The following is a 24,933-nucleotide window of genomic DNA, read 5'->3' on the forward strand; positions in this document are numbered from 1 at the left end:
CAGCTGTGGCTCAGGTACAGAGCGAATTTCATGGAGGCAAACAATTCTTCGAAAATCACGCTTGAAATGTTCAGCATCAGCTTGATCGCCTAGGCTCTTGGCTACCACAGTATCAGTAACAGCACTAAGAGAATAGTAAAAAATACTAAAAAATAGTCGGAAGGAGATGACAACGTCAACGCGGTCGTTGCAGCCATGCCGCCAGTACCTGAGTACTGGCAAGTGGTAGTAGCCTTCGCATTTGGCCGGCGTTGGGCCTGAGTGAGGCCAGGGTAGACTTCTACCGGGTACGGGTGAGGTCTCCGACTCTCCGCCAGCCTCCGACTCCGGTCATGGTTGCCATGGCGCATGCGTGCACGAAGAAAGCGTTGATCTGACATAGCTGATAGGATTTTTTTCGGTTCCTTGGATTATTGGCTGATGATTGCAGAGTACGAGCGCAATAAGTTCCCATTATGGAGTGATATGAATCGAGTAAACTGTTGTAGTATGGCAGTGATAATGGTCAAGATTGAAGAAAGCCAGACCGAGTTGTAAGAGAATGCGTGTTGATCGCGATGAATGGCATGATGTTGATGACCGCAGACTGGAGGACTGAGCCAACTGAACTGAACTGCGTGTTGGATATTATTTGAACATCTATTCAAACGTCAAAATGGAAATAATTCAGTGCGTGGCTAGATGGTCAACAGATGTAAATCGTTGCCTGCAATAGTGCACGTGTCTTGTTGTTCTATCGGATCTATAGTTGGTTCGGTACATGTATTGTCCAAGAGTATGAGACAGAGGACTCGAAATTTCGGACATGGGGCGAGTGACCACTGCTAGCGAGCTTTGTGACCAATGACGTGGCCAGGGTTGCCAGCCATTATTACAGTGAGTGAAAGCAGAAAGGATAGTCCAGGTGCTGAAGCCTCTTGAGGAGCTTGGCAGCGATGAAAAAACACGTTCACAAGTTTCACCACGAGTGGATCACGCCCATCAGAATCTCTGGTCTGTACTGTCACCCGGTCGAGCATTGCCTCTCAAACATATTGCCGGTAATGGCTGGTCCCGTCCTGCTCGGCTCTCACTGTATGCTGCTGCTGCTGTGGGCCTGCATCTCGCTGGCCTCCGTGTCCGTCGCACACTGTGGGGCGGCTTCCACCTGCCGGTCATGCCGTCCAACGAATACCACGACTACCATCATGCAAAGTTAGTAGTGTAGTGTGTGTATTCTGCATTGATTGTTAGCTGTACTAATACCTTGCACATACATGGGAGGCGGTGAACGCAAAAATCTGACTTGAGCCCCCCCCCCCCTCCCAATGCTCTGACTGCATGTATAAAGCCACTTGCTAACTTTTCGAAATTTGCACAGAGAAGAATACAGTCGTGGCCAAACAATCCGGCCAATGCTATGCTAGCTACCGGTAGCTGTACTGTGCATGGGCAGCATGCACTGCCACTGCTACAGTCCATTCAGAAAAAGATGAACTTCTAGCTTTTGGCCATAAATGGGTCAAACTTTGAGTTTTTTTAGAATTGTTTTCTGCAATCCCCTATGGAATCCTCTTCCAATTATGTTTCTGAAGTCTATTTGTCCAAAAAGCAAGCCATAACAAGAATAGGATATCGGCCAGGTTTTGCCCCAGAAGCATTGAATTGGAAAAAACCATCAAAATCCAGGCCGTTTGACCCTGCCTGCAACAGTGCATTGTGGGGTTCCAACCCCAGTTCAGGTACCCTTTTTGGACTCTTTTTCAAAGTTCAAATTTCGCAGCACTACACTGTGTACAATGAAATCACGAAAAATCGCCAAATACGGGAGCTCGCCAGAGCCAGAGCCCATCTTTTTCTGAATGGACTGTAGTGCAAGTAATAGCCTAGTGAATGTCTCATGCTCTGCCGCCGGGACTGCACTCTGCAGTGCACTGTCTGTGCTGTGCTCGACTCGACTGCAGCAGGCAGAGTGCAGAGCCGCGGACTGTTTTAGTTCAGTGCTATGCTGGTAGACCCTCTAATGACTGTAAATGCATGAATGCGATTGTGACAGGCACCATGTCACTGTACATGTATCCATGGCATTGGCTGGATTTTTTTGGTGACGACTGTATTACTCCCCCAGTCCCTGCCCCCAACAACAGAAAAAGAAATACTCCCTGTTTCCAGCAGTTCACTTGCATACCAGTGTCATGGTTGTTGTCTCTTCTGACCATGAATGTTCCTATAGGTATTGTCTGCTTCTGATCCAATGCACTGCAATGACCTCAGTTTGGTGTGTCTGCCATTCGATGATGCCGAGACCTCTGGTCAGTTGAGCATGGCAGGCTCCACCAGCACCGTCTCACTGCTGACTCCATGCTAGCCCCATGTACTGCTGACTCCATACTAGCCCCATGTACTGCTGACCCCATGCTAGCCCCATGTACTGCTGACTCCATGCTAGCCCCATGTACTGCTGACTCCATGCTAGCCCCATGTACTGTTGACTCCATGCTAGCCCCATGTGCCTGCCGGCGAGTTTGTGAACCTCGTATAATTATAAAAACTGACATTATTTTTTGTTTATGTTGGCTGCTGCTATGCAGGTTCAACCAGAACTTTGGCATACCGGGAATCTTTGATTTGCTGCATGGCACGGACAGTCACTTCCGTAAATAAAAGTCGTACGAGCGCCATTCCATGCTACTTGCCACCACCCCAGCCAACGTTCTGATTCCAGACGAACCGAAGAAATGCCAGTAAAAAGGTTAAGTCTGCAGTGCATATGCATGTGTGCATCCTCACTGCTGTTGCTAGTCTCCTCACAGTGCACCCTTGACCGTCCCATTCTCCAGTTTCAATGCTAGTCTCCTCACAGTCCACCCTTGACCGTCCCATTCTCCAGTTTCAATGCTAGTATCATCACTACTCTACATGTATATGTAATGTAGCATATCCACCATCAATACTGGTCACATGACAAATTACACTTACCTACCCTCACTACTTCAAGTATACCGCTGATATTATTATTTTTATTCACATAGCTATGGGTTTTTTTGTGGCAAATTCACTAGTGCCCTAGCTCGGCCCAATCTGTGTTCTATCATGGGTGGTTGATTGACGACATCACATTGTTCAATCTTCCAGTCCTATCAGTGACAACTCTCATAGCCAATGTGCATTGTTTCCGACGGCAATCACCAAGAAGTTATGTTCTCTTTCTCACCTAGGGCCGTTCACAATTTGTTTTCGGTCTCTTTTTTAACCGTATATTTGACTATACTCATTCAAAAAATGTACCCTATTCAGTACAACACACACTTGTACATTCTCTTGCATGCTCATTCATACATACTCTCACACCAAGAGACCAGATATGACCGAGTTGACAGCCTAGAAATTGCGTACGCGTGCGACAGCCCGCGAAAGTGCACACTTTGCAACGACCTGATACTTGAAAAATTGACTGAAAAGTTACTGCGTAACCGTTATCTTTATCGGTTAACCGTTAATTCTTCGTAACCGGTCTGCAACCGGTTAATCGGACTAACCGTTTGAGCCCTACTTTATACTTGAAAGTACTATGCTTACTTCATACAAAGTGTTGCAGTATGAAGCCTGAAATCACATGCAGTCTAGGCGTGCCTGTACGATACCGGCATGCCGACACTGCAACTTGCAGTTGGCACCGCTGCCCGCTTTGAACACTGTGTGCCATTGCGCTCGTGGCAAATCTAAACTAGCTGCTCCTCCGCATCCAGACTAGAGGGCTCAGACCCCGCGCCGCAGAGGTTACATACTCTTGTGCCTGCCCATGAGCACGGCCAGTGATCTCTGGGTGCAGTATCGCCACAGAATCATGGTCCGTGACGTTTGCCACCTCCATTTATCTACACTTCAAGGTGCTGTCGAGGACTTTGAAATTCGTTGAGAAGTCCAGCGGCCACGTGACGCTGGCCTTGTAGCCGCGAGCACAGCTGGTCCATTTTTACCATAGGTACATAAACTATGCATGAGAATTGCCAGTTGGCATCTGACAGAGATGCCTGGCAGTCGCACTGTGCATCTACTGCTTACACAGCTGCATAATGCCGTTTATTATTATTATTTTTTAAATTTTACTTTTATTATTTTTTCGGCAACGCAGATGATGATGATGATGATGTACATAAACTATAGTGTGTGTACACGTTAAAAGCAGTATAGGGCGCCGGTCGCCGGTCATCCCATCTGATTTCAATGTTCACGACAGTACATTGTAGATCTGAACCATGATGAATTTGAACAATACAACACTGCTGCATATTACTGATGGTAACATACTGCAAATACCGTAGGCTGGCAGAGGTAGGATCCCGGTCATGACCTTGTAATGAATGGGCACACTCTAGTTTGGCATGGTGTCTCCTTATGTATGCACATACACGCACAAGTGCGTGCACATCCATGCGCATCCCCCCCCCCCTCCCCCTGCCCTCCACATACACATCCATGTGCACACACACACACACACCCACACCCACACCCACACCCACACCCACACCCACCCCCACCCCCACCCCACCCCCACCCCCACCCCCACCCCCACCCCCACCCCCACCCCCCCCCCCACACACACACACACACACACACACACACACACACACACACACACACACACACACACACACACACACACACACACACACACACACACACACACACACACACACACACACACACACACACACACACACACACACACACACACACACACACACACACACACACACACACACACACACACACACACACACACACACACACACACACACACACACACACACACACACACACACACACACACACACACACACACACACACACACACACACACACACACACACACACACACACACACACACACACACACACACACACACACACACACACACACACACACACACACACACACACACACACACACACACACACACACCAGTACACACACACACACTAGTACACACACAAGCACGTGCGACCTTGGACGCATTGCCATGTTCAGGCAGGATAAGTCCTGTTGTCTACTGAAAAGCCGGCCACAATAGTAAATATTGTTGAAAGAGCTGCAGTCTGTGTGTGTGCTTGGGTCGAGCCATGGCTACATTTGTGATGCTTCATGCTTTGACGTGATAGCACACAGTGGCTGCAAAGGGCATTTCTACGTTTGTCACACGAATGCTAGCAGTGCTGCTAGATTTCAATACTGGAGTAAAATATGATGTGTATCTCAAGGGTAATAGCACGAACTTGTATGTACAGGGTATGGCTGACACTGCTATGGCAATATATATTGCAGTATAAACATTTGTAGAGTAGAGTTTTCCAGGTTTAACTGACATACCGGTAACTATTCTGTACAGTGACTAGTGTAAAAACAGTAGGTGAGAGTAGACATGAACACATCCAGTAAAACTGATACCACAGTAGACTGGACTAGACAGTACATGTAGTTCAGTTGATCATTATATCTACATAGTAACACAACACTGTGTGTGTCATAGACAATCTGTATACATCATGTCTATACAAGTGATGTCACAGTGTTGTGATCAATGACAGGTAGTGTGCTGTTGGAGTATCTCTTACTGCAGTAGCTGCTTGAAATGATCCCTGTCCAGTGCTGGTCACTTTCACCAATCTCAACTGCTAAACACTATCCAGTAGAAATCTTTAGAAGCTCAGTTAGCCCTCTGGAGAGTGTACAACGGCGAGAGTGCACATACACATGCACACACACCACCACACACGCACGCACACACGCACACACACACACACATACACTCAACATACACACACACATACACACAAAAAACACACACACACACAAACAAAAAAAACTTAAAAGTCTGTCTTATTGAGCCAATATTACAGGGTAACACAAGATCAAGAATGGGAAATACAAAGAGGCAATTCGAAAATACGGCGTGATGATGTTACGGATGATCAAAAGTTTGGTTCGCACACCACCCCTCCAACTCCCCCCCCCCCCCACACACACACACAGACACACACATCAGCACCCCCCCCCCCCCACACACACACAGACATACCTGCACCCCCCTCCCCCCACACCCACACACCTCTATCCCCTCCTCCCCCACACCGCCCCCCCCCCCCACACACACACACCGGCATACCCCCCCCCCCCATCCGACACAGAAACGTTTACACACAGACTCAGCAGTAATTTTCTCACGGTAACAAGGCACTAACAAACCAGTTCATCACACAGCACTCACAATCTGTCATGTCAGTTGATGATAACACTCTAACTGCCAAAACTGGTCACGTGGGTCTCGCCGGGAGAAGGGAGAGAGACTCAGGCTGCGTTTACACGACAACGCACGGCCAGTTTTCCGTTTTCAGTCCCGCATTTCTTCTTTCGTTTTCGTGCGTTTACATGATCAAAGCTGATCCGAGGTGGTCTCCGTTTGTATCGTTTTCGCGCGTCTACACGAGCAAAGGATCTGCAAAAGTTTCGTCATGTGCCAAGTGTTGTCGTGGAAGCACCAATTACACTCAAGGAATAGTTGAAAACAGGCCACAAAACAACACTCGTCACATGACGAAAATTGTAAAAACAAATTTTTGGATTGCCGGATATCCGGATCCGTGTGAACGGCTGAAAACGAAACAAGCGTGACGGAAAACGAGGCCAGCATACCGTTTCGACTGTTTACACACTCAAATTTATCCGGCAGAACATTTCCGTTTTCAAATTCTTCCACCTTGGCCAGCGTTTTGGTTTTCTTCCGTTTTGGTGTACAACTTTTACGTTTTGCTCTTCGTACCGTGTAAATGAACCATGCATCCGAAAGGATTTTGTTGCGTTTTCACCCCCAGCGTTGTCGTTTAAACGCAGCCTCAAAAGGAATCTTGGAAAGAGGAATCAATTGGCTATTCGAACTGCTCAATGGCAGACGCCCCCTGAAACCCCAAAACTCTGGGTGCACTTGGAAAATGCCTCATTTCTCGTTGGTCGACGTAGGAAAGAAACGAGAAATGTAGTTCATTTTTGTCTTTCTTTTGCATGACGTAACATTTGCTGCTCGCAAATGCGAGATAGTAGGAGCATGCGTTCCGGCTGCGGCACTCTTTTTCTTCTTGCTTTGCAAGTGTAGTGCCCATGCCCGCCCGCCCTAGTGAATGGTTATCTTGTTGAGTCGTTTGGATATTACCGGTGTGCTCAGATTGCAGACGGCAATAATCTTGATGATCTAGTTGAGTTGCTTTAAGCTGTTTATTATTGTCGCCGTGAGTTGACAATACATTTGCTTGCTGTTGCTGCTGTCCCCGCAGAGGCTGTTTGTTGTTGCTGTGTGCGTGTGTATGTGGGTGTGTATGTGAGTGAGGTGTGTTAGGGGTGGGAGCATGTATGGTGTGGCTGTACACAGGAGTGAGAAAGAGAGTAAAATAGAATGATCCCACTTATGGGCTCACCACACCTCAGTAAGTGGGTGAGGACAAGGCGCAGAAAAAGTGTTGATGGCATCCGGGTATCCGTCCCGGGATCCAACACACACACACACACACACACACACACACACACACACACACACACAGACTCCGGGTCGCTAATCCTCATACTTCGAAGTATATATAATCAAGCAGTTCATGTGTTTCTCATTGAGCGAGACGAAGACGAGAAGAGGCATGAGGGTTTGTGACGGGATAAGTGGCTTTGCCTTTTGAATCGACTCTGGCAATTGCGAACTTAGAAGTTGCGACTTCGGCGGTAATGTCATGAAGTTGGTTGCTCCAACGAGGAGCACACGCTTCTTGCCGAACTTGACACTTGACTGACTCACGACTGCCATCCGGAGCACACCAGGAGCACGTCGCACCTTCCGCTCGGCAAACTTGAAAGAAAGCACCACTCCCTGCTCAATACACAGTGTTTCGGGGAATTCACCCCTCATCAGTTGAGCTTGAGTAGGCTGAGGAAGATTGTGCCTGAAAAGCACCACTTATATACTGCTCTCCAGGCCAAACCATCACCAGGGATACAAACTTACAGAGACGCTTTGTTGGTTTGGATTTGGCAGGTTGCTGGCCGCGTCGGCCATTTGTGCACCCTTTGTGGGCAGTATACTAGCGGTCCACGGTGGATAGGATTATTTAGCCCTCACGGTGGGCTGACTGTTTGCCTCGGTGACCGCTTGTGTCATCGGCCCACGGCGGGAGATTTGTGCGTCTGCCTCCGTTGGGCAGTGTGAATCGCTGACAATCGGATGTGATGATGTGGCTCAGCTATTGTCTCTTGCTTCTTTGGAACCGGTCTATCATCACGTACCATCACTGCGGCTAATGGGGTGTGATTGTGAGACTTATCCCCTCACCCCTAGCATGAGGGCTGCATAATACCAAATGCATTGGCGTCGCCATCTTCAGCGCGCAGATTTATAAATGCACAGGTGTTGTACGATTTCGCGCAATGAATACAGAGAGACAGAGAGAGATAGATAGATAGATAGATAGATGGAGAGAGAGAGAGAGAGAGAGAGAGAGAGAGAGAGAGAGAGAAAGAGAGACACACACACACACACACACACACACACACACACACACATACACACACACACACACACACACACACACAGAGTACCCGTTAGAACATACCCTTTCTGTAACATTGCCAAAATCAATGATCTGATGTAAGTACCACCCTGTCAGTCCACCCCTGTCACAGACACAGCGGTGACTCTCGTGTACGACATAAGTACTGACATACGAGCACAGCACACAGTGCACACACAGCACACAGTGCACACACAGCACACAGTGCACACACAGCACACAGTGCACACACAGCACACACAACACACACAGCACATGTGCACACACTCTCGTATGATGCCATCACTCAACTTACTGTAGTATGCGATGTCTGAGTGCTGCCAGCATAGCACAGTGTTGGTTGTGTTCACGTAGGTGTTCATCGGTTTGACGATGTTTGCCACACAGGTAAGCCATGCCACAACGAGGACATGCCGTGATGTTGTCCAGGTCATAGCAGACAAAACATGCTGCAACACGTGGACACCATTCCAGTAGTGCAATGTGGTGATCAATGCTCACACGGCCTCTCTTGGATTGATGATGTAGGGCAGCAAGGAGAGGGACGTAAAGCCTGTCAAGGGGTCCAGTTAAGGGTGGTAGGTACACAATTCCAGACACTGAGAGACCAGTTGCACAATTGCTTGGCAGGTAAGCACTGAGATCCTTAACCACTGACTTCAATGCTGGGAAGAGTTCGGAAATGTCGTCAGGTGCTAAGGCAGTATTCTACAACAAAGCACAAAACAAAGAACAGTGTAGGAAAGAACGTAACGGACAAGCAAAACAAGCACATGTTCAAGAATTACAAACTGGACTGATATAGCAGAAAGCAACACATTCCCTTTCCATAGTTACAATGTTCAAAATTATCACATTCCCCTCTGTGTTCTTCAAGAAATCAACCTTAGAGAGACAGACACTATACAGTAGATAATTACTGAGTATACTGGTTTGCAATACAATGTTCCATTCAGCGTGGAATGTGGATGAAAAAAACAGTTATGGTAACTTGAACTGTGTACACTGCAATACCAGCTTACCTCGAAAGTAAGCAGTGCTCTAGCCGTAAAAATACAAGACTGCATCACTTCAAGATCAGGTATCTTGTTCTGGCTACAGTTGTTAATCAGTGATGTTGTGTGATCTGTTGGATCCGAGCCATTACACCATCTCCTGACATAGTCCATCACAATGTTGTAGGGATGCTGTGCTGGTAGAGTGAGACCCTTTGGAGTTGTGTGTGACCTTCCAATAGCTACTAAGGAGCTGTATCGGTAGCTGTACACTTCACTCCAGAGCATGCCCAGTAGTGTGGACACTGTGTCATTATCCATGGAGTACAGGTACCGTTGTAACCGAAAAGTAGACACAGTGGTAAAGTCGTCATGGGTTTTGACCGAGCGCCTGAAAGCAGTTGGTACATGTTTCCACTTGCACAGTGGTATACCCAGTGTTGTAAGCAATGATGGTGAAATAATCCACTCACTGCTGCAGGAACTTGACATGACCTTGCCCAGGATCACAAATATGCATTGTAGCAGAAAACCGTACATTACGGCGCATGACCTGACTGCACCATCCTGTGATAGGAAGCGTGATGACATCACTCTCTCAGCAAGGTCTTCTACCGCCTGTACATTGGGTATATCCTTGTTTAGCAGAGTGGAACAATACAGTTGAATGAGTTTCAGGGCACATTCAGTGACACCTGTTGCAAGACCAATTCCCAGTGTTGTTGTAACACGCTGGTACACCACCTGAAGACGGGATAGTGTTTCCTGGCTGGGCTCAACCTGTCCTTCCTTGCAGTCGATGTCCAGAGACATGAATACCCTGCATGACTCCAGAAAAAGTTGCATGAAAATAAGCTGCAACTGCGACTCCACTCCTGTCGGTTCTTGTTCAGATTTCTCCAGGAGCATTTGGGTTCTGGAATCCAAACTCTCAAAAGTGAAATCAGAATCTGCAATGCTTGGACGTATAATATAACACAGGACCGAGTTGCAAATGCTGTCAGCTTGTACAGATAGCGATGCTTTGGCCAATCTTTGAAACCTGTCCCCAAACTCTCCAACAAGTACTGCTCTCCGAAACAAGGCCAATAGGATACCCGACGACTTTGTTAATCCAGAGAAAGGAAGCAAGTCATCACCAGACAAAACATCAACAACTGACAAAGCACTCTGTATGTTCACGCTTTCCTGAAGAAGTTGGTAACTCCAATACATTGCTTTGTCTGCACCACAACCTCTACGGTCATCAACTTCCTTCACAAAGCCAAGGAAATGCTTGCACATTCGCCGTTGGTACATGCGTTGCTTGTCTTCAGGGCATTGGTAACGACCAAACTCGGCGACGAATGGTTGCAAAGAGTAGCGTTTCAAATACGAATTGTAATCCAGGAAACAAATCTTGATCAGAGGATCAAAACGTACAAGATGAACCACATTGGCATCAGTTGCAGGCAAACCCACCATGACACAAGCACATTCAGATGAGAACGAGGAGCGTAGTTGAGCAAGTGCATGGAATGACTCCTTGTCATCCTGACCTAATGTGTTGTATGCTACTTTCAACAGCTGCAGAATCCGATGATTCGGTTTAAGACGATCATCGTTGAAGACATCAAGACCAAGCTTCTTGAACAATGACAGCAACATGGTGGGAGTTAATCGGCCACCTTGTAGAAGACCAGCTGTAATGCGTACAGCAAGTGGAACATTTCCACAATGATCCAATAACCTCTGTGCATCTTCAATGCTCACACTACCTTCAACACATAGACCATGGAGAAGACCAACAGCACAAACCTTTGTCAGACCATCAAGACGGTGTTGTTGTAGTTTAAACTGGGCAGCGTGTAGGTCAAAGTAAACACGACTTGTCAGTAGGACATGTACGCTGTGTTGTTGGCGTAGTAGTCGTTGTATGACATCTTGTAGTTGGAAATCCTTATCCGCATTGGCCTGGATAGCATCCTCGGCATTGTCCAGAATAACTAGCATGTGGTGTTTGCCACCATCATCATCCATGGCATCAGTTGATTTTGTTGTCTTGCCAGTAGTTTCAGATGAAGCTGGGTTTGTTTCGAGTCGGTTCTGAATCATTGCCTGGACAGCACCAACACCAGCTACACCGCGTAAGTCAAAGAACTCCACACGACAACCAGCATTGCGACATACATGTCCAACAGCAATGGCTACGGACGTCTTACCAAAACCAGCTGGTGCCACAAGACTCTGCACACGTGTAGATGATGACTTGGACTTTGTTGTGATAATGTTGTGACTGATCTCTTTAACAATGTCATTCCTGCCAGTGAAGTGTCGGTCTTTGTCCGGTAGAGATGACTGGCTTGAAGTTGCTGATCTTGTTGAATCCTGTGTTGTAGTCAATGTTGTATTGGATGTTGTACCCGTTCTAGTTACACTGGCTGTTGTTTCAGCTGATGTTGGTTGTTTGAAGATTGGTTCACATCTGTTGGACGTCCGTCGTTGGTCTGCCTGACAAGCTCCCACTGTGTGCTGCAATGGCTGTGTTTTCTGTTTGCCAACTGTTGTCATGGTGATACCTACAAAGGCAACAGAAAGTATGAATAAACCTGTTGTAAGTTTTGAAACTCTTTCAAAAGGGATGTATGATGTACTTCCTTTGTTAAGCGAAATGTTGTTGCATGTTTTTGCAGTTCCGTTAAAAGCATTCTATGGCTACAACACACTTCGCAGAGGGGAAAACAATGCGCATACGAGAGATAGTAGTTTATAGATGTCACACAGTTTGTTTCGAAGTGGTCCAGCTTCTCTCTTCATCTGAATTCGATGACAACTCATTCCCTGCATTGAGTCTGCTTCCTCGCTGACTCCCGTCTCCAGCGCTGACACACTGACAGCTCACGCTCCGTAACCTTTAAAAGATGCCGAGAAAATATTTGATCGTACTTTTTTGCTTGAACTGTGTGCTTGATGATTTGCACGGTGCCGCTGTCGGCAGTGTTTCTCTCCGCCGCTCTCCAGAATGCGATGGAATGTGCCATGGCAAAACAAGCAAACATTTAATGCTTTTCATTTTGGCAGCGGGGTTCTGCTGCCAGCATGTTTCCAAAGCCTGCAGAACTTCTGAGCTCCTTTCTAGTTTCCTTCGCCATCAGTGACACGTCTGTCTCCAGGCTGTAGAAGAATGCCAAGTCGTCCGCGTTGACATCGGGGTTTTGTCCCGGCTGAACAACAATCTGAATGTCGGGTCCCTTCGCTTTCCCTTGCGCTGCAAACGCACGTGCATTGAGTTTCATTGTGTGCGGACGCGGACCATCGTGCTGGTACAGCAGTGGCTGGCCGGCTTCTGTCCAGTTCTAGGCACTTCTTCATGCCACGCGGTCTTCCAAACTAATACTTACTTCCATTTTCCCAGCCCCAAATGTTCCACATGGTTGACACGTGCCAGCACCACAGGTCGTGGGAGGGGGGGGGGGGGTAGATCACCAACATGTTTCCCTAAAATACCTATGGAAAGATCATAAAATCAAAATTTCTTAGTACTGGTAGTGTTCTGTGCACTGAGCAATGACAGAGGGATACGTTTACGTTGCAAGAATAACAGAGGGATACGTTTACGTTTGAGAATAACGCCCCGATTTCAAACAAGAATCCCGGGCTTATCTCGTACTAGTAGAGACGCTTTGCTGAGCAAAACTTTGCATGGATTACCGCGTCTGGGCTTGCAAATATTTCTGCGAACGTTTGCGCGAAATTTGTATTTTGCATGATTTTCGTTCCAGGAAAACACGCGTGTACTCGCGCTTGTTTGAGAAGTCATCTTCATCCGATTATTTATTTTTGCAAGTGGCAGCACCCTGCGACAAGAACTCTTTGACTACGTTGTCCATGACCGGCAGACAAACGGGTTTGCCTGTGCTGTATTCCGGCGCATCAACACCTGAAAATCAAGAAAACAGGGATCATTGATATTACCGACTCTGAAAAGACGACCAGGGTAGGAGATCGGACATGGTTCCGGAGATTAAGCAACACGGGCTGCCATATGGGAAAGCTAGCACTGGAGGACCAAGCCAAGAGTATATCTACTGGATTGTGAAAGATGAAGCACCAAACATTGCATGAGCGTGGTTCACCAATAGTCACTGGTCCGTGATCAGCGAAAATTACTGCGAAAATTGTTTCGTATTTCCTTCAACTTTCGCGTTCACAGCTGCGAACGTTCGTGCGAAGTTGCTTCTCGCGACGTCAATCGAAAATTTACGCGAACTTTTGCTCAGCAAAACCTCTCTAGTGGTTGTTGTAAAACTCTACAATTAATAACAAAGTCATGTTCCACTGATAGCGGATTTTCCACAGTGGTGTTGATGACCATCTTGACTTAGTGAGATCTTTTGGAGGTCATTGAATGATGACTGGTAGCCTTGGGCTTCGTATTTCCATGGAAATGTTCAAATTTATGACTGCCGCCAAAGTACCTTGCAATCTTCGCTCGCCAACAACTACTGTACTAAGTCTCAGTTGAACATTTTGTCTGGAAAGTGGCATTCTCTGGAATACTGCACTATAGCTGCGGCATAGCAATGAGAAAAAACTGACTCCGACTAAAACAATGTTTGCGATTTCGAAGCAATTGAAGTTTGGAAAATGAAAGCCTGAGCAGTCACAGAAAGCAATTCAAGTATGGAAGGGGACGGGGTGGTTTCCGTCCAGCACTGCACTATTTGGTGCATAGATGCGCGTGCGAACTGAAGTGCTTAATTGCATGAAGTGCATGACAATGCAGGTTGTGCACATGTATGCCGTGTGCATGCATGTGCTGCACGGCATGCCGGGTTTGCCTGCTTCCACAACTCACATGCTTTCACCGTCACAGCTTCTATAGTGTGCGCTCGATTCACTCGATTTTTACGTCCACCACCGGGAAATCGCTGTGGGCTGGCTTCTGTGATAATGTTCCTTCTACTGCGATACAGTGCGAGGCTAAATGTTCTAGAATGCTCTTGTTTTAGACTAATTCGAGGCTGCTGAACACTAAAATTGGGTGTACCTCCCGGGGCCGAGTATGAATCTGGTTGAGATCAGTACTTCGCTATGCCTCTGTGCAAACAACGGCTCCACCTTTTTTGTTCAAGCATGGCATGTGTGGCATCAATGGAAAGGCAATGACCTCAGCTACCTAAAACAGCATCGACAAGGGAGTACTGGCCACGGGATAAGATAGAAGCAGGGTCAAAGTCAGGCCAAAGAGATCTCATGCGGGGCCCAATTTACGGACTGTACAACTACAAACTTTTCAAAATTTCAATCGATCGGAACTCAGTCATTCCTGGGTTATTTCCAAAAACTAACATATGTACGTCGAAAAGAAAACTCTCAGCTGTTCATTACGCACCATTAAAGTTGAACACATGGCAGTAAACGTATAGCAACAACATACCTGGGTGGGACAAAATGGAGAGCATTTCCTTGCTCTTGTCGGCATAACCAAGTTCCTCAATGACAACACAGAGATCACGATAAGTCTTTAGGCCACCAGCTCTGAGCAACTGAATGAGCGCCTCATTATGATCAGATAGTCCATCCCGGGACTGAATTCTCTTTAGTCTCTCTATTGATGCGCTGTCAGTTATGAGATGTTTCATGATCACCATCTGTCGCAGTCGATCTGCGTCAACTTTGTTCAACCATGGTTGAATGTCACACACAAACCTTGTCAGGTCAAACGGATTGTCTGTTGCGAAAGCAGCAAAATACAGAAGGCACAGATGACACATGAACACACAACTACACACAACTACACACAACTACACACAACTACATGTCAAGAAACAAATAAAAATGGAATTGCACAACACAGATGATACATGGAAAGGAATTTGATTGGACACACCATTCCCATAGCACTGCACATCCGAACAAGTTCCGTTATTTTACAACGTTTCGGCACTTGGCCATCGTCAGGTGATAAGAACAATGGACACACACACACACACACACACACACATACACACACTCACGCACTCACGTGCGGACGCACACACACACACACACACACACACACACACAAACACACACACACACACACACACACATTCCCAGAACCACACATCGGAGCGCTTCAGCGATTTTTCAATGGACAGCTAGGAGTTTTCTCTTCGACCTACATATCTTACTTTTTGAAAATAAAAAAAGAAATGACTGAGTTGCGATCGATTAAAATCTTGAAAAGTTTCGATCCCAGGGAATCGAAAGTTGTAGAGTCCGTACACAAAGGGTTAAAATGTACACGCGAGTTGTGACTGCAGTTTTCACCTGACCCAGGCTGGAACTGAACTCCCTAGCAATAATCTAGTGACCCATGACAGTGCTTCACGCCGGTGGCACCTGCATTTCTTGTAGATCTACAGGATCATCATGTAGATCTAGTTATAACCTCAGGATTGTCCATCTAACTGAACCCACCCAGGGTCAGCTCTCAATACGATTGATGTGAATGCATAAACTAATTGATCTCTGTAAGCACTTCTCACTGCTAACAAGTAAGTACAGTGTTGCGCGATGAAATCCAGTCGTGTCACTCAAGTTTGTGCCTTGCACCATTTTGCAGCCCAATGTTTGCAGGTCTAGGGCTGCGCAACGCCCAGCGCGTACTTGAGTGATGCTGTGACTGGATTTCATTGAGCTGAACTGTACAAGTCATGTTACACGAATGTTCAACGAGCCCCCCCCCCCAATCTTCCTATGCCACTGTAATCAATGTGAACACTTACCGGAGGACGAGCCAAGTCTTGACTCATGACACAGTGCACTGTTCGGTCAGCAACGTCTTATCGTGGCGGCTTTGTACTCAAATATGACGAGTGCTTACACCAGAGACTTGTAACTAATTGATTTCACTACATACCCACTGAAATTTTCCTCATATCAACTGCAAACTTGCCGCATATCAATAGTATTCACCGCATATTTACCGCAAATTCACCGCACATTATGCCATATTTACCCGCAAATTACACCGCAAATTCTGGGATTTTTTCCACGATTTTCCCCGGGGGCAGATTGTGTATTCCCAGGGTCAGCTCTGACTATAATCCACGTGCGTGCATGTACTGGCTGATCATCTGTAATGGCTTCCCATTTGCGCTTGCAAGCAAGTATTGGTTACAGTACTCCTCAATGAAATCCACTTGCGTCACTCAAGTAAGTTTGCGCCTTGCACCTTTTCTCAGCCCAGTGATTGCAGACCTAGGGCTGCGGAACACCCGTCGCGTACTTGAGTGACGCGACTGGATTCCATTGAGCAGAACAGTCGTGGCCAAAGAAATCCGACCCGCAAGTCAAAAGTAGCGCCGCGTTTACATTTCAATTACAGCATGCATGTTCACAAAAGCTGATCCGAGGGCCGCATGAGCCTTGGCGCTGCTTTTGGCACGTGGGTTGGATTTCTTTGGCCACGACTGTAGTTTCATGCATGTTCAACGAGTTCTCCCCCTCCCCCCTCCACACACGCACACACAGTGAGTGCGTTCGATTATGCACGCGAATCGATTCATGAATCGATTCGCGCTATTCACATCACCCCATATGAATAGAGTGAATCGATTCCGAATCGATTCTAGGGCTCATGACATGAAAATCGAACGACTTGAATGCATGCGAATGGATTCATGAATCGATTCAAGTGTGTAATCGAACGCACTCAGTGACACACACACACACCTTCCTACACCACTGTAGTCAATGTGAACACTTACCGGAGGACGAGCCAAGTGGTGACTCACGATCTGCCGACATTGGCTTCGCCGGATGCTCAGTTTTCCCACTGGCAGTTGCACCGCGTCGCTTAGCCATGGTGCTGGCGACGTGTTCCGCTACATGAGGCTGGCTGTGTTGAACGAGCCTCAGGAACGTATCCACCTGTTCCTCCGTTTTCTTCAGCATCAGCCTCACCACATACTCTGCCAACTTCAACTTCTGCTCCTTGGCAGGTGCGCCAATATATTCCTCTCCGTCCAGAACATCACTCTCTAGTAGGTCTTCTAAGATTGTTGAAGCATCTAAATTTGCAAATAAGTACTTGATGTTGTATTTCACACTGTCCGGCATTGCGCCGTTAGGAAAGGTTGAAAACCCTCACCACCAACCACTCCGTCACGGCCTCAGCCAACGCTGGCTGGAGTGAATCGTTCTGTGGACCACAGTGAACAATGGAGAACAGAGTGAGACACCGCACACATTGACACAACTACACGACTGACACAATTCAACAGCTACCGACCGACAGAGAAAATGCGCCGAGAAAAATAATAGTACTGATGATGATCTACCGCAGTACCGGTATACCGGTAGATGTACCGGTCCTTTGAAGTAGATCTACATAGTAGCCATGGTAGCAGGAGTCGTGAAAACCCTTTCACTACTCCTAGATCCCGCTATGTACCGTGCTGGCAACTGAAATCCGACCCCCTGGGCGGCGCGCCGCGCCTCCTAGGGGGTCGGATTTCAGTTGCCAGCACTGTAGTAGAGTCTACCAGTGAAAGACTACTAGTACTACAGTCGTCCCTCTCTAATCCGGCACCTTTTGCAATGGCATTTTCTGCTGGATAAACAAGGGTGCTGGATTATCAAATCCTGCCCTCCAACCCGGCCCACCTGTTAACATACATGTTTGTGTCGTACGTCAAAACGTAGGGATTTTCTTTGTCAATCCAAGTACTTTGTGTAATACATGTCTTTAACATACACCTGGGAATATCCTATGCACTAGCATAGGATATTCCCAGGTGTATGTTACATATGACTTACATATGATTGTTACATATGATTGTTGTGTATGTTGCAATGCTCCCTGACCGTATGCGATGTACAACTGCTGGATTAGAAAATCGATTTATGTACAGTTTGAGTGATTTGTTGCAGAAAATCGCTGCTGGAGGCGAAATTCAAGTGCCGGATTAAAGCGTAGAAAATGAGCTGAAATAATCCGTTTTGCCAGAAAGTGTGCTGGTTTGCAAGGGTGCTGGATAAACAAGTGCCGGATTAGAGAGGGACGACTGTACTACAGTGGTCCATCTATAATCCGGCACCATTTGTGCCACGAAAATCTGCTGGATTAACAAATCTGATTTACTGCTGCAATGTGCATGATGAGGGCATTTTGGCTACTGAAAATTGTGCTGGTTTATCGAGGGTGCTGGATTATAAAGTGCCGGATTAGAGAGGGACGACTGTACTAGTACTAGTAGTAGTAGAATGTAGTAGTAGATGTAGATCTACATGATTCATGTCTCTACATAATGATTATGTCAGTGTAACGCACGCGCTCTGTCCCTTGGACTTGGAGTAAGTGTAGTAGTAGTACTAGTAGGTGTGGGAAAGACGAGACGTTTGGTGGTGGGTTGGCATGGCAATAGTAGTTGTGTTCGCTTTTCTCGCTTTTGCTTCAGTTTCGCCCAGTTTCGCCGAGCAACCGGTGAAGGAGGCTGATGCGGCCATTGGTGGTGGCGAGTTTCGGATGATCGTGGATGCAAGTACAGGTCAATGACTCATGATCCGACGAAGTCCGAAGTAGATCAGTGGCTGGCTAGTAGTAGGGGTGAGCCAAACCAAGCACCGATTGGCAACTTGGAAAACCCATTCAAAGTTCAAACAAATTCAGACGTGTGTGAATGTTCAACATCAACACCGAGGCTGTCTGCTATGGTCTTGATCAACTGGAGGTAGGTTTGCAACTGGCTGACCTACCGATGATGATAGCAACGGTGATGGCGGACATGGATGGCAGACTGATCAGATGGCTGGCAACAAAGTCATCACATCTGTGCCGTGCGCACTGGTACATACCGGGATAGTGTGAGTGTGTGGGACTGGCGAGAACAGTGTTCGTTACGAGTAGAGGCTTACAACATTGAACTGGTAACGACGGTGTTGGTGAAGGGAACGGCCGATATCTCCAACATAACCTGGCAGCCGTACAAAGGCAGCATCATGATGGCCAGCTTGCCCGACGATTTCATCACCACTCGGTATCCTGAACCGTTCCAGCAATGAGTGATGATAATGATGATGGAAGCACGGACAGGTGGCCAATGCCAAGCTGGAAGACATGTTTTCACCACTGAACGGCCTGGTCCAGAACGGAAAGCGGCAGCGTGTACGGTTGATTCATGGAGTGAGTGGTGTGACTGTCTAAATAAACACTGCACAGTTGCATCTACACATCTAGTTGAGTCAGGGTATCTTCACAAAGACGGAAGGAGAATGTGGGAAAGGGTTAAATTTGGGGAAGAAGTTTGGAGGTTGGCCATGGCATGTGACTGATGGCGATTGTGGACTGCAAAATAACCTGTGTTGGTTGCAATATCCATTTCATGCCTAACACTCCACGCATAATGTCCACTACATTGTATGCCTGCAAGGAACTGGTGGGGGTTGCATTTCACATTTGTGTTTTTCAGTATTTCGGGGTTGCCTCTCACGGAAATAAAATCTGAAGTAGGAAAGCCGCTCTCTCTCTCTCTCACACACACACATTCTCTCTCTCCCTCCCTTTCTCTCTCCCTCTCTCTCCCTCTCTCTCTCTCTCTCTCTCTCTCTCTCTCTCTCTCTCTCTCTCTCTCTCTCTCTCTCTCTCTCTCTCTTTTGCTTTGTGTTTCTCTAGGGCACTTCACATTCCCTTGTGGTATAAACACATCCACAAGGTCCACCATGAGTGGACCGCGCCGATCAGCATCTCTGGGCTGTACTGTCACCCGGTCGAGCATGACATCGCCAACATATTGCCGGTAATGGCTGGTCCCGTCCTGCTCGGCTCTCACTGTATGCTGCTGCTCTTGTGGGCCTGCATCTCGCTGGCCTCCGTGTCCGTCGCACACTGCGGCTTCCACCTGCCGTTCATGCCGTCCAACGAGTACCACGACTACTATCATGAAAAGTTAGTAGTGTAGTGTATGCATTCTGCATTGATTGGTAGCTGTAATACCTTGCATATACATGGGAGGAGGTGAACGCAAAAATCTGACTTGAGCCCCCCCCCCCCCCCCACTGTACCCCTAAAAGGAAATACTCCCCCCCCCAGAAAAAACTTCTGGCTGCATGTATAAGGGACCATCGCAAAAGTTCGCAGAAGCCCCCGAAACGAAGACCGTGAGTTTCGGGCCTGACTCCCCTCCCTCCCCCCTCAAACGAAACGACAGTCACAATATGGGCTTCATTATTTCACTTGGATGCTGCACACATAATAATTATTATAATAACTACACAGCAGGGGTTCATAAACCCTATGAACCCCTGCTAGTACTAGTACTAGCAGTAGCAAGAGTCCATAATTCATAAACCACGCGTTTTACGGACTCTTGGTACTAGACTACACACAGTGTACAGGCAGCCAGCTACGCGACACGCGCAGTTGCATGAATGGACTACGCGTCCTGACAAGCGATCTACGCCGGCTGTGATGGCATGCTAATCTATATTATCAGCTCCTACATGTCGTCAATACTTTTTTGAATTGAAGCCCGGTTTGCGATTTTCGACACGACTCCCTCCCCCCAAACGTATTCTCTTCGTTTCAGGGGCTTCTGCGAACTTTTGTGATGGTCCCTAAAAAACCACGCGCACAGAAGAATATTACTCCCTCAGTCCCTGCCCCCCACCCCCCCCCCCCCCCCCACCCCCCAACAACAGAAAAGAAATACAGGTCCTCCCTCGTTAGTAGATAATCTCTGGGCCATCGAAAAAGTTATCTTATAATGAGACTTATCTTGTAGCAGGACTTGCAGCTAAAGGTGAAATAGGCACTACTTTGTACTTACCGGGGCTACCCTCGATACAACATAAATTATCGATGCTTCAACTCGTTATAAGATAATGGAAAATCTCCAACATAGCTCTTCCTTGGATGCAAAGGATCGTCCATATTCACAAATACATAGATATATTACGTTTCGTCTTTCTGCTTTATCCTACTTGTTTTGGCCTTGGTCCTGCATGGTCAGTATTATCTTATAATGAGGGTTTGGCACTCCAGGGACCTAGGCAAAGGGTCGTTATAACGAATTGTTTGTACTAACGGATTATGTTGTAACCGGACCTGTAAACAGTTGTATAGACCACGTTTCGCCAAGGGATCTCAGATTTCTATTTACTAACGGGGTTTATGTACTAACCGGACTCGTTATAATGAGGGAGGACCTGTACTCCCTGTTTCCAGCAGTCCACTTGCATACCAGTGTCATGGTTGTTGTCTCTTCTGACCATGAATGTTCCTATAGGTATTGTCTGATTCTGATCCAATGCACTACAATGCCCTCAGTTTAGTGAGTCTGCCATTCGATGATGCCGAGACCTCTGGTCAGTTGAGCATGGCAGGTCTCACCAGCACTGTCTCACTGCTGACTCCATGCTAGCCCCATGTACTGCTGACTCCATGCTAGCCCCATGTACTGCTGACTCCATGCTAGCCCCATGTACTGCTGACTCCATGCTAGCCCCATGTACTGCTGACTCCATGCTAGCCCCATGTACTGCTGACTCCATGCTAGCCCCATGTACTGCTGACTCCATGCTAGCCCCATGTACTGCTGACTCCATGCTAGCCCCATGTACTGCTGACTCCATGCTAGCCCCATGTACTGCTGACTCCATGCTAGCCCCATGTACTGCTGACTCCATGCTAGCCCCATGTACTGCTGACTCCATGCTAGCCCCATGTACTGCTGACTCCATGCTAGCCCCATGTACTGCTGACTCCATGCTAGCCCCATGTACTGCTGACTCCATGCTAGCCCCATGTGCCTGCCGGTGAGTTTGTGTACCTCGTATAATTATAAAAACTGACATTATTTTTTGTTTATGTTGGCTGCTGCTATGCAGGTTCAACGAGAACTTTGGCATACTGGGAATCTTTGATTTGCTGCATGGCACGGACAGTCACTTCCGTAAATAAAAGTCGTACGAGCGCCATTCCATGCTCCTTGACACCACCCCAGCCAACGTTCTGATTCCAGACGAACCGAAGAAATGGCAGTAAAAAGGTTAAGTCGGCAGTGCATGTACGTGTGTGCACCCTCACTGCTGTTGCTAGTCTCCTCACAGTCCACCCTTGACCGTCTCATTCTCCAGTTTCAATGCTAGTCTCCTCACAGTCCACCCTTGACCGTCCCATTCTCCAGTTTCAATGCTAGTCTCCTCACAGTCCACCCTTGACCGTCCCATTCTCCAGTTTCAATGCTAGTCTCCTAACAGTCCACCCTTGACCGTCCCATTCTCCAGTTTCAATGCTAGTCTCCTCACAGTCCACCCTTGACCGTCTTATTCTCCAGTTTCAATGCTAGTCTCCTCACAGTCCACCCTTGACCGTCCCATTCTCCAGTTTCAATGCTAGTATCATCACTACTCTACATGTATATGTATTTTAGCATATCCACCATCAATACTGGTCACATGATAAATTACACTTACCTACCCTCACTACTTCAAGTATGCCGCTGATATTATTATTTTTATTCACATAGCTATGGGTTTTTTTGTGGCAAATTCACTATTGCCCTAGCTCGGCCCAATCTGTGTTCTATCATAGGTGGTTATCGACATCACACTGTTCAATCCACCAGACTTATCAGTGTCGACTCTCATAGCTAATGTGCATTTTTCCGAACCATCACCAAGAAGTTCTTTTTCTTTCTCAGCTAGGCCCGTTCACAGTTTGTTTCTATTTCAAGTTCCGTCCGTTCCACCATCCTGGAAGCATGGAGAGGGACTTTATTGTGAATATTTTGAAGTTTATTACAAGCAAATTTAATATTGGCTATGACATCAGTTCTACTTAACGGCTGTACCGTTATGACATCACTACTACTTACCGGCTGTACTGCTATGACATCACTAGTAATTAACGGCTGTACTGCTATGACATGGAGAATCCTTTTAAATAAATACAATACAATACAATACAATACAATACATCACTACTACTTGCTCCCAAGTCACTTTAACTGTTTTCTGTGCCCGACTACCGGTACTTAATTACGTCACTATTCAAGATGCTTTATACTTGAAGTACTACGCTTACTTCAAACAAAAGTTGCAGTATGAAGGCTGATATCACATGCAGTCTAGGCGTGCCTGTACGATACCGGCATGCCGACACTGCAACTTGCTGTTGGCACCCCCCCCCCCTCCCCCCTCCCGCGCCCATTTTGAACACTGTGTGCCATTGTGCTCGTGGCAAATCTAAACTTTCTGCTCATCCTAATCCAGAGGGCTCAGACCCCCGCCCCCGCAGACGTTACATACTCTTGTGCCTGCCCATGAGCACTGACCTTGCAGTCGTGAGCACTGCTGATCCATTTTTACAGTCAGTACATAAACTATAGTGTGTGTACGTGCAAACAGAAGTAAGGGTGCTGGTCCCGGTCATCCCATCTGATTTTAATGTTCACGACAGTACATTGTAGGTCTTAGCCATGGTAAATTTGATCATTACAACACTGCAAACTGCAGTGCATATTACTGATGCCGGTAACTGTTGTACCTAATTACACTGAGTGACTGCATGCTTGTGTTGCTTGTGTTGCTTGTGTTGCTTGTGGCACACGACAGTCACAAGCAACACGAGGAGTAATTATGGTTGGTAGCTATCATTACGAAGGTAAACAAGAGAATGGCCCGAGCATGCCCAGAGCAACCAGGTAAGGGCCAGCAGCGATGATGAGAGAATACCGTAGACATGCGCGAATGGAGATAATGTCGTACGAAGAAGCAGCGAGAGAGAAGCATGCAGCGACGGCATGTAAATGCAGTCTATAACAGTAACATAAGGCCAAGTAAAAAAAAAAGCTAGATGATCGTCCCCGTCCGCCCCAGTTTTTGTCAGCGCCCCAAGAAATATTTTATTTTTTAAATCGTGAGTTTTTGCCGAAATCGTTGGTTTTTTACCGATCGCGGATGCAGGAAACATGTGCACGCTTTGTTTAATACTTTCTTTACTATATGGACCACATACTACTAGTATATCACAACGTCAGTATCGATCTGCTGAAGAAAGAAAAAGAAAAAAAGAAAAAAAAAGAAAAAAAGAGAAAAAAAACCTTGATGTTGTTGTGTACACTGTGTGCATGAGAGGGTAAAAAGTAAAAAAATAAAAATAAAATCCTCCCGCCCTCCCCGATTTTTCCAAAAAAAAGGACGATCATCTAGTAATTTTTTTTACTCGGCCTAATGCAAAATACTGGCAGAGGTAGGATCCCGGTCATGAGCTTGGGATGAATGGGCACACTCTAGTTTGGCATGGTGTACCCCTGAGCATGTATATACTCACATAACAAACTGACACACGCACACACACACACACACACGCACACACACACAC

The 24,933-nt window shown here is 46.9% G+C and overlaps 2 protein-coding genes and 1 long non-coding RNA gene across 3 annotated transcripts; 2 read left to right on the top strand and 1 right to left on the bottom strand.

Annotated features, from left to right (window-relative positions):
* The first annotated feature begins 359 nt into the window (after nucleotides 1–359).
* Nucleotides 360–3,351, top strand: LOC135813449 (uncharacterized). The gene is made up of 2 exons (XR_010553018.1): nucleotides 360–1,194; nucleotides 2,571–3,351. It is a non-coding gene; the product is annotated as an uncharacterized LOC135813449 (long non-coding RNA).
* A 2,336-nt stretch (nucleotides 3,352–5,687) lies between these two features.
* Nucleotides 5,688–17,861, bottom strand: LOC135811273 (uncharacterized). The gene is made up of 6 exons (XM_065324521.1): nucleotides 17,318–17,861; nucleotides 15,001–15,294; nucleotides 9,609–12,139; nucleotides 8,882–9,294; nucleotides 8,629–8,731; nucleotides 5,688–5,699 (listed from the first exon to the last, which is right to left on the bottom strand). The coding sequence occupies exons 1-6, from the start codon at nucleotides 17,667–17,669 to the stop codon at nucleotides 5,688–5,690; spliced, it is 3,705 nt and encodes a 1,234-aa protein (XP_065180593.1). The 5' UTR covers nucleotides 17,670–17,861.
* A 1,097-nt stretch (nucleotides 17,862–18,958) lies between these two features.
* Nucleotides 18,959–23,543, top strand: LOC135813416 (fatty acid hydroxylase domain-containing protein 2-like). Its single transcript, XM_065326516.1, has 3 exons — nucleotides 18,959–19,734; nucleotides 20,224–20,496; nucleotides 22,437–23,543. Exons 1-3 carry the CDS (start codon nucleotides 19,730–19,732, stop codon nucleotides 22,507–22,509), a joined length of 351 nt encoding a protein of 116 aa, XP_065182588.1. The 5' UTR covers nucleotides 18,959–19,729; the 3' UTR covers nucleotides 22,510–23,543.
* The last annotated feature ends 1,390 nt before the right edge of the window (nucleotides 23,544–24,933 follow it).

The sequence above is a fragment of the Sycon ciliatum genome, chromosome 1, assembly GCF_964019385.1.
Source record: "Sycon ciliatum chromosome 1, ocSycCili1.1, whole genome shotgun sequence".
In the NCBI taxonomy this organism is placed as follows: domain Eukaryota; kingdom Metazoa; phylum Porifera; class Calcarea; order Leucosolenida; family Sycettidae; genus Sycon; species Sycon ciliatum.

Bases quoted from the DNA above. Each gene is read 5' to 3' on its own strand.
- LOC135811273 (XM_065324521.1), bottom strand. From the start codon at position 17,669: ATGCCGGACAGTGTGAAATACAACATCAAGTACTTATTTGCAAATTTA. The intron at 12,140-15,000 runs GTATGTTGTTGC...TTGCCTTTGTAG, and splicing joins CTCCATTTTGTCCCACCCAG to GTATCACCATGACAACAGTT. The intron at 8,732-8,881 runs GTAAGTTGAGTG...CTCGTATGTCAG, and splicing joins CTCAGACATCGCATACTACA to TACTTATGTCGTACACGAGA.
- LOC135813416 (XM_065326516.1), top strand. The intron at 20,497-22,436 runs GTTAGTAGTGTA...GCTGCTATGCAG, and splicing joins CACGACTACTATCATGAAAA to GTTCAACGAGAACTTTGGCA.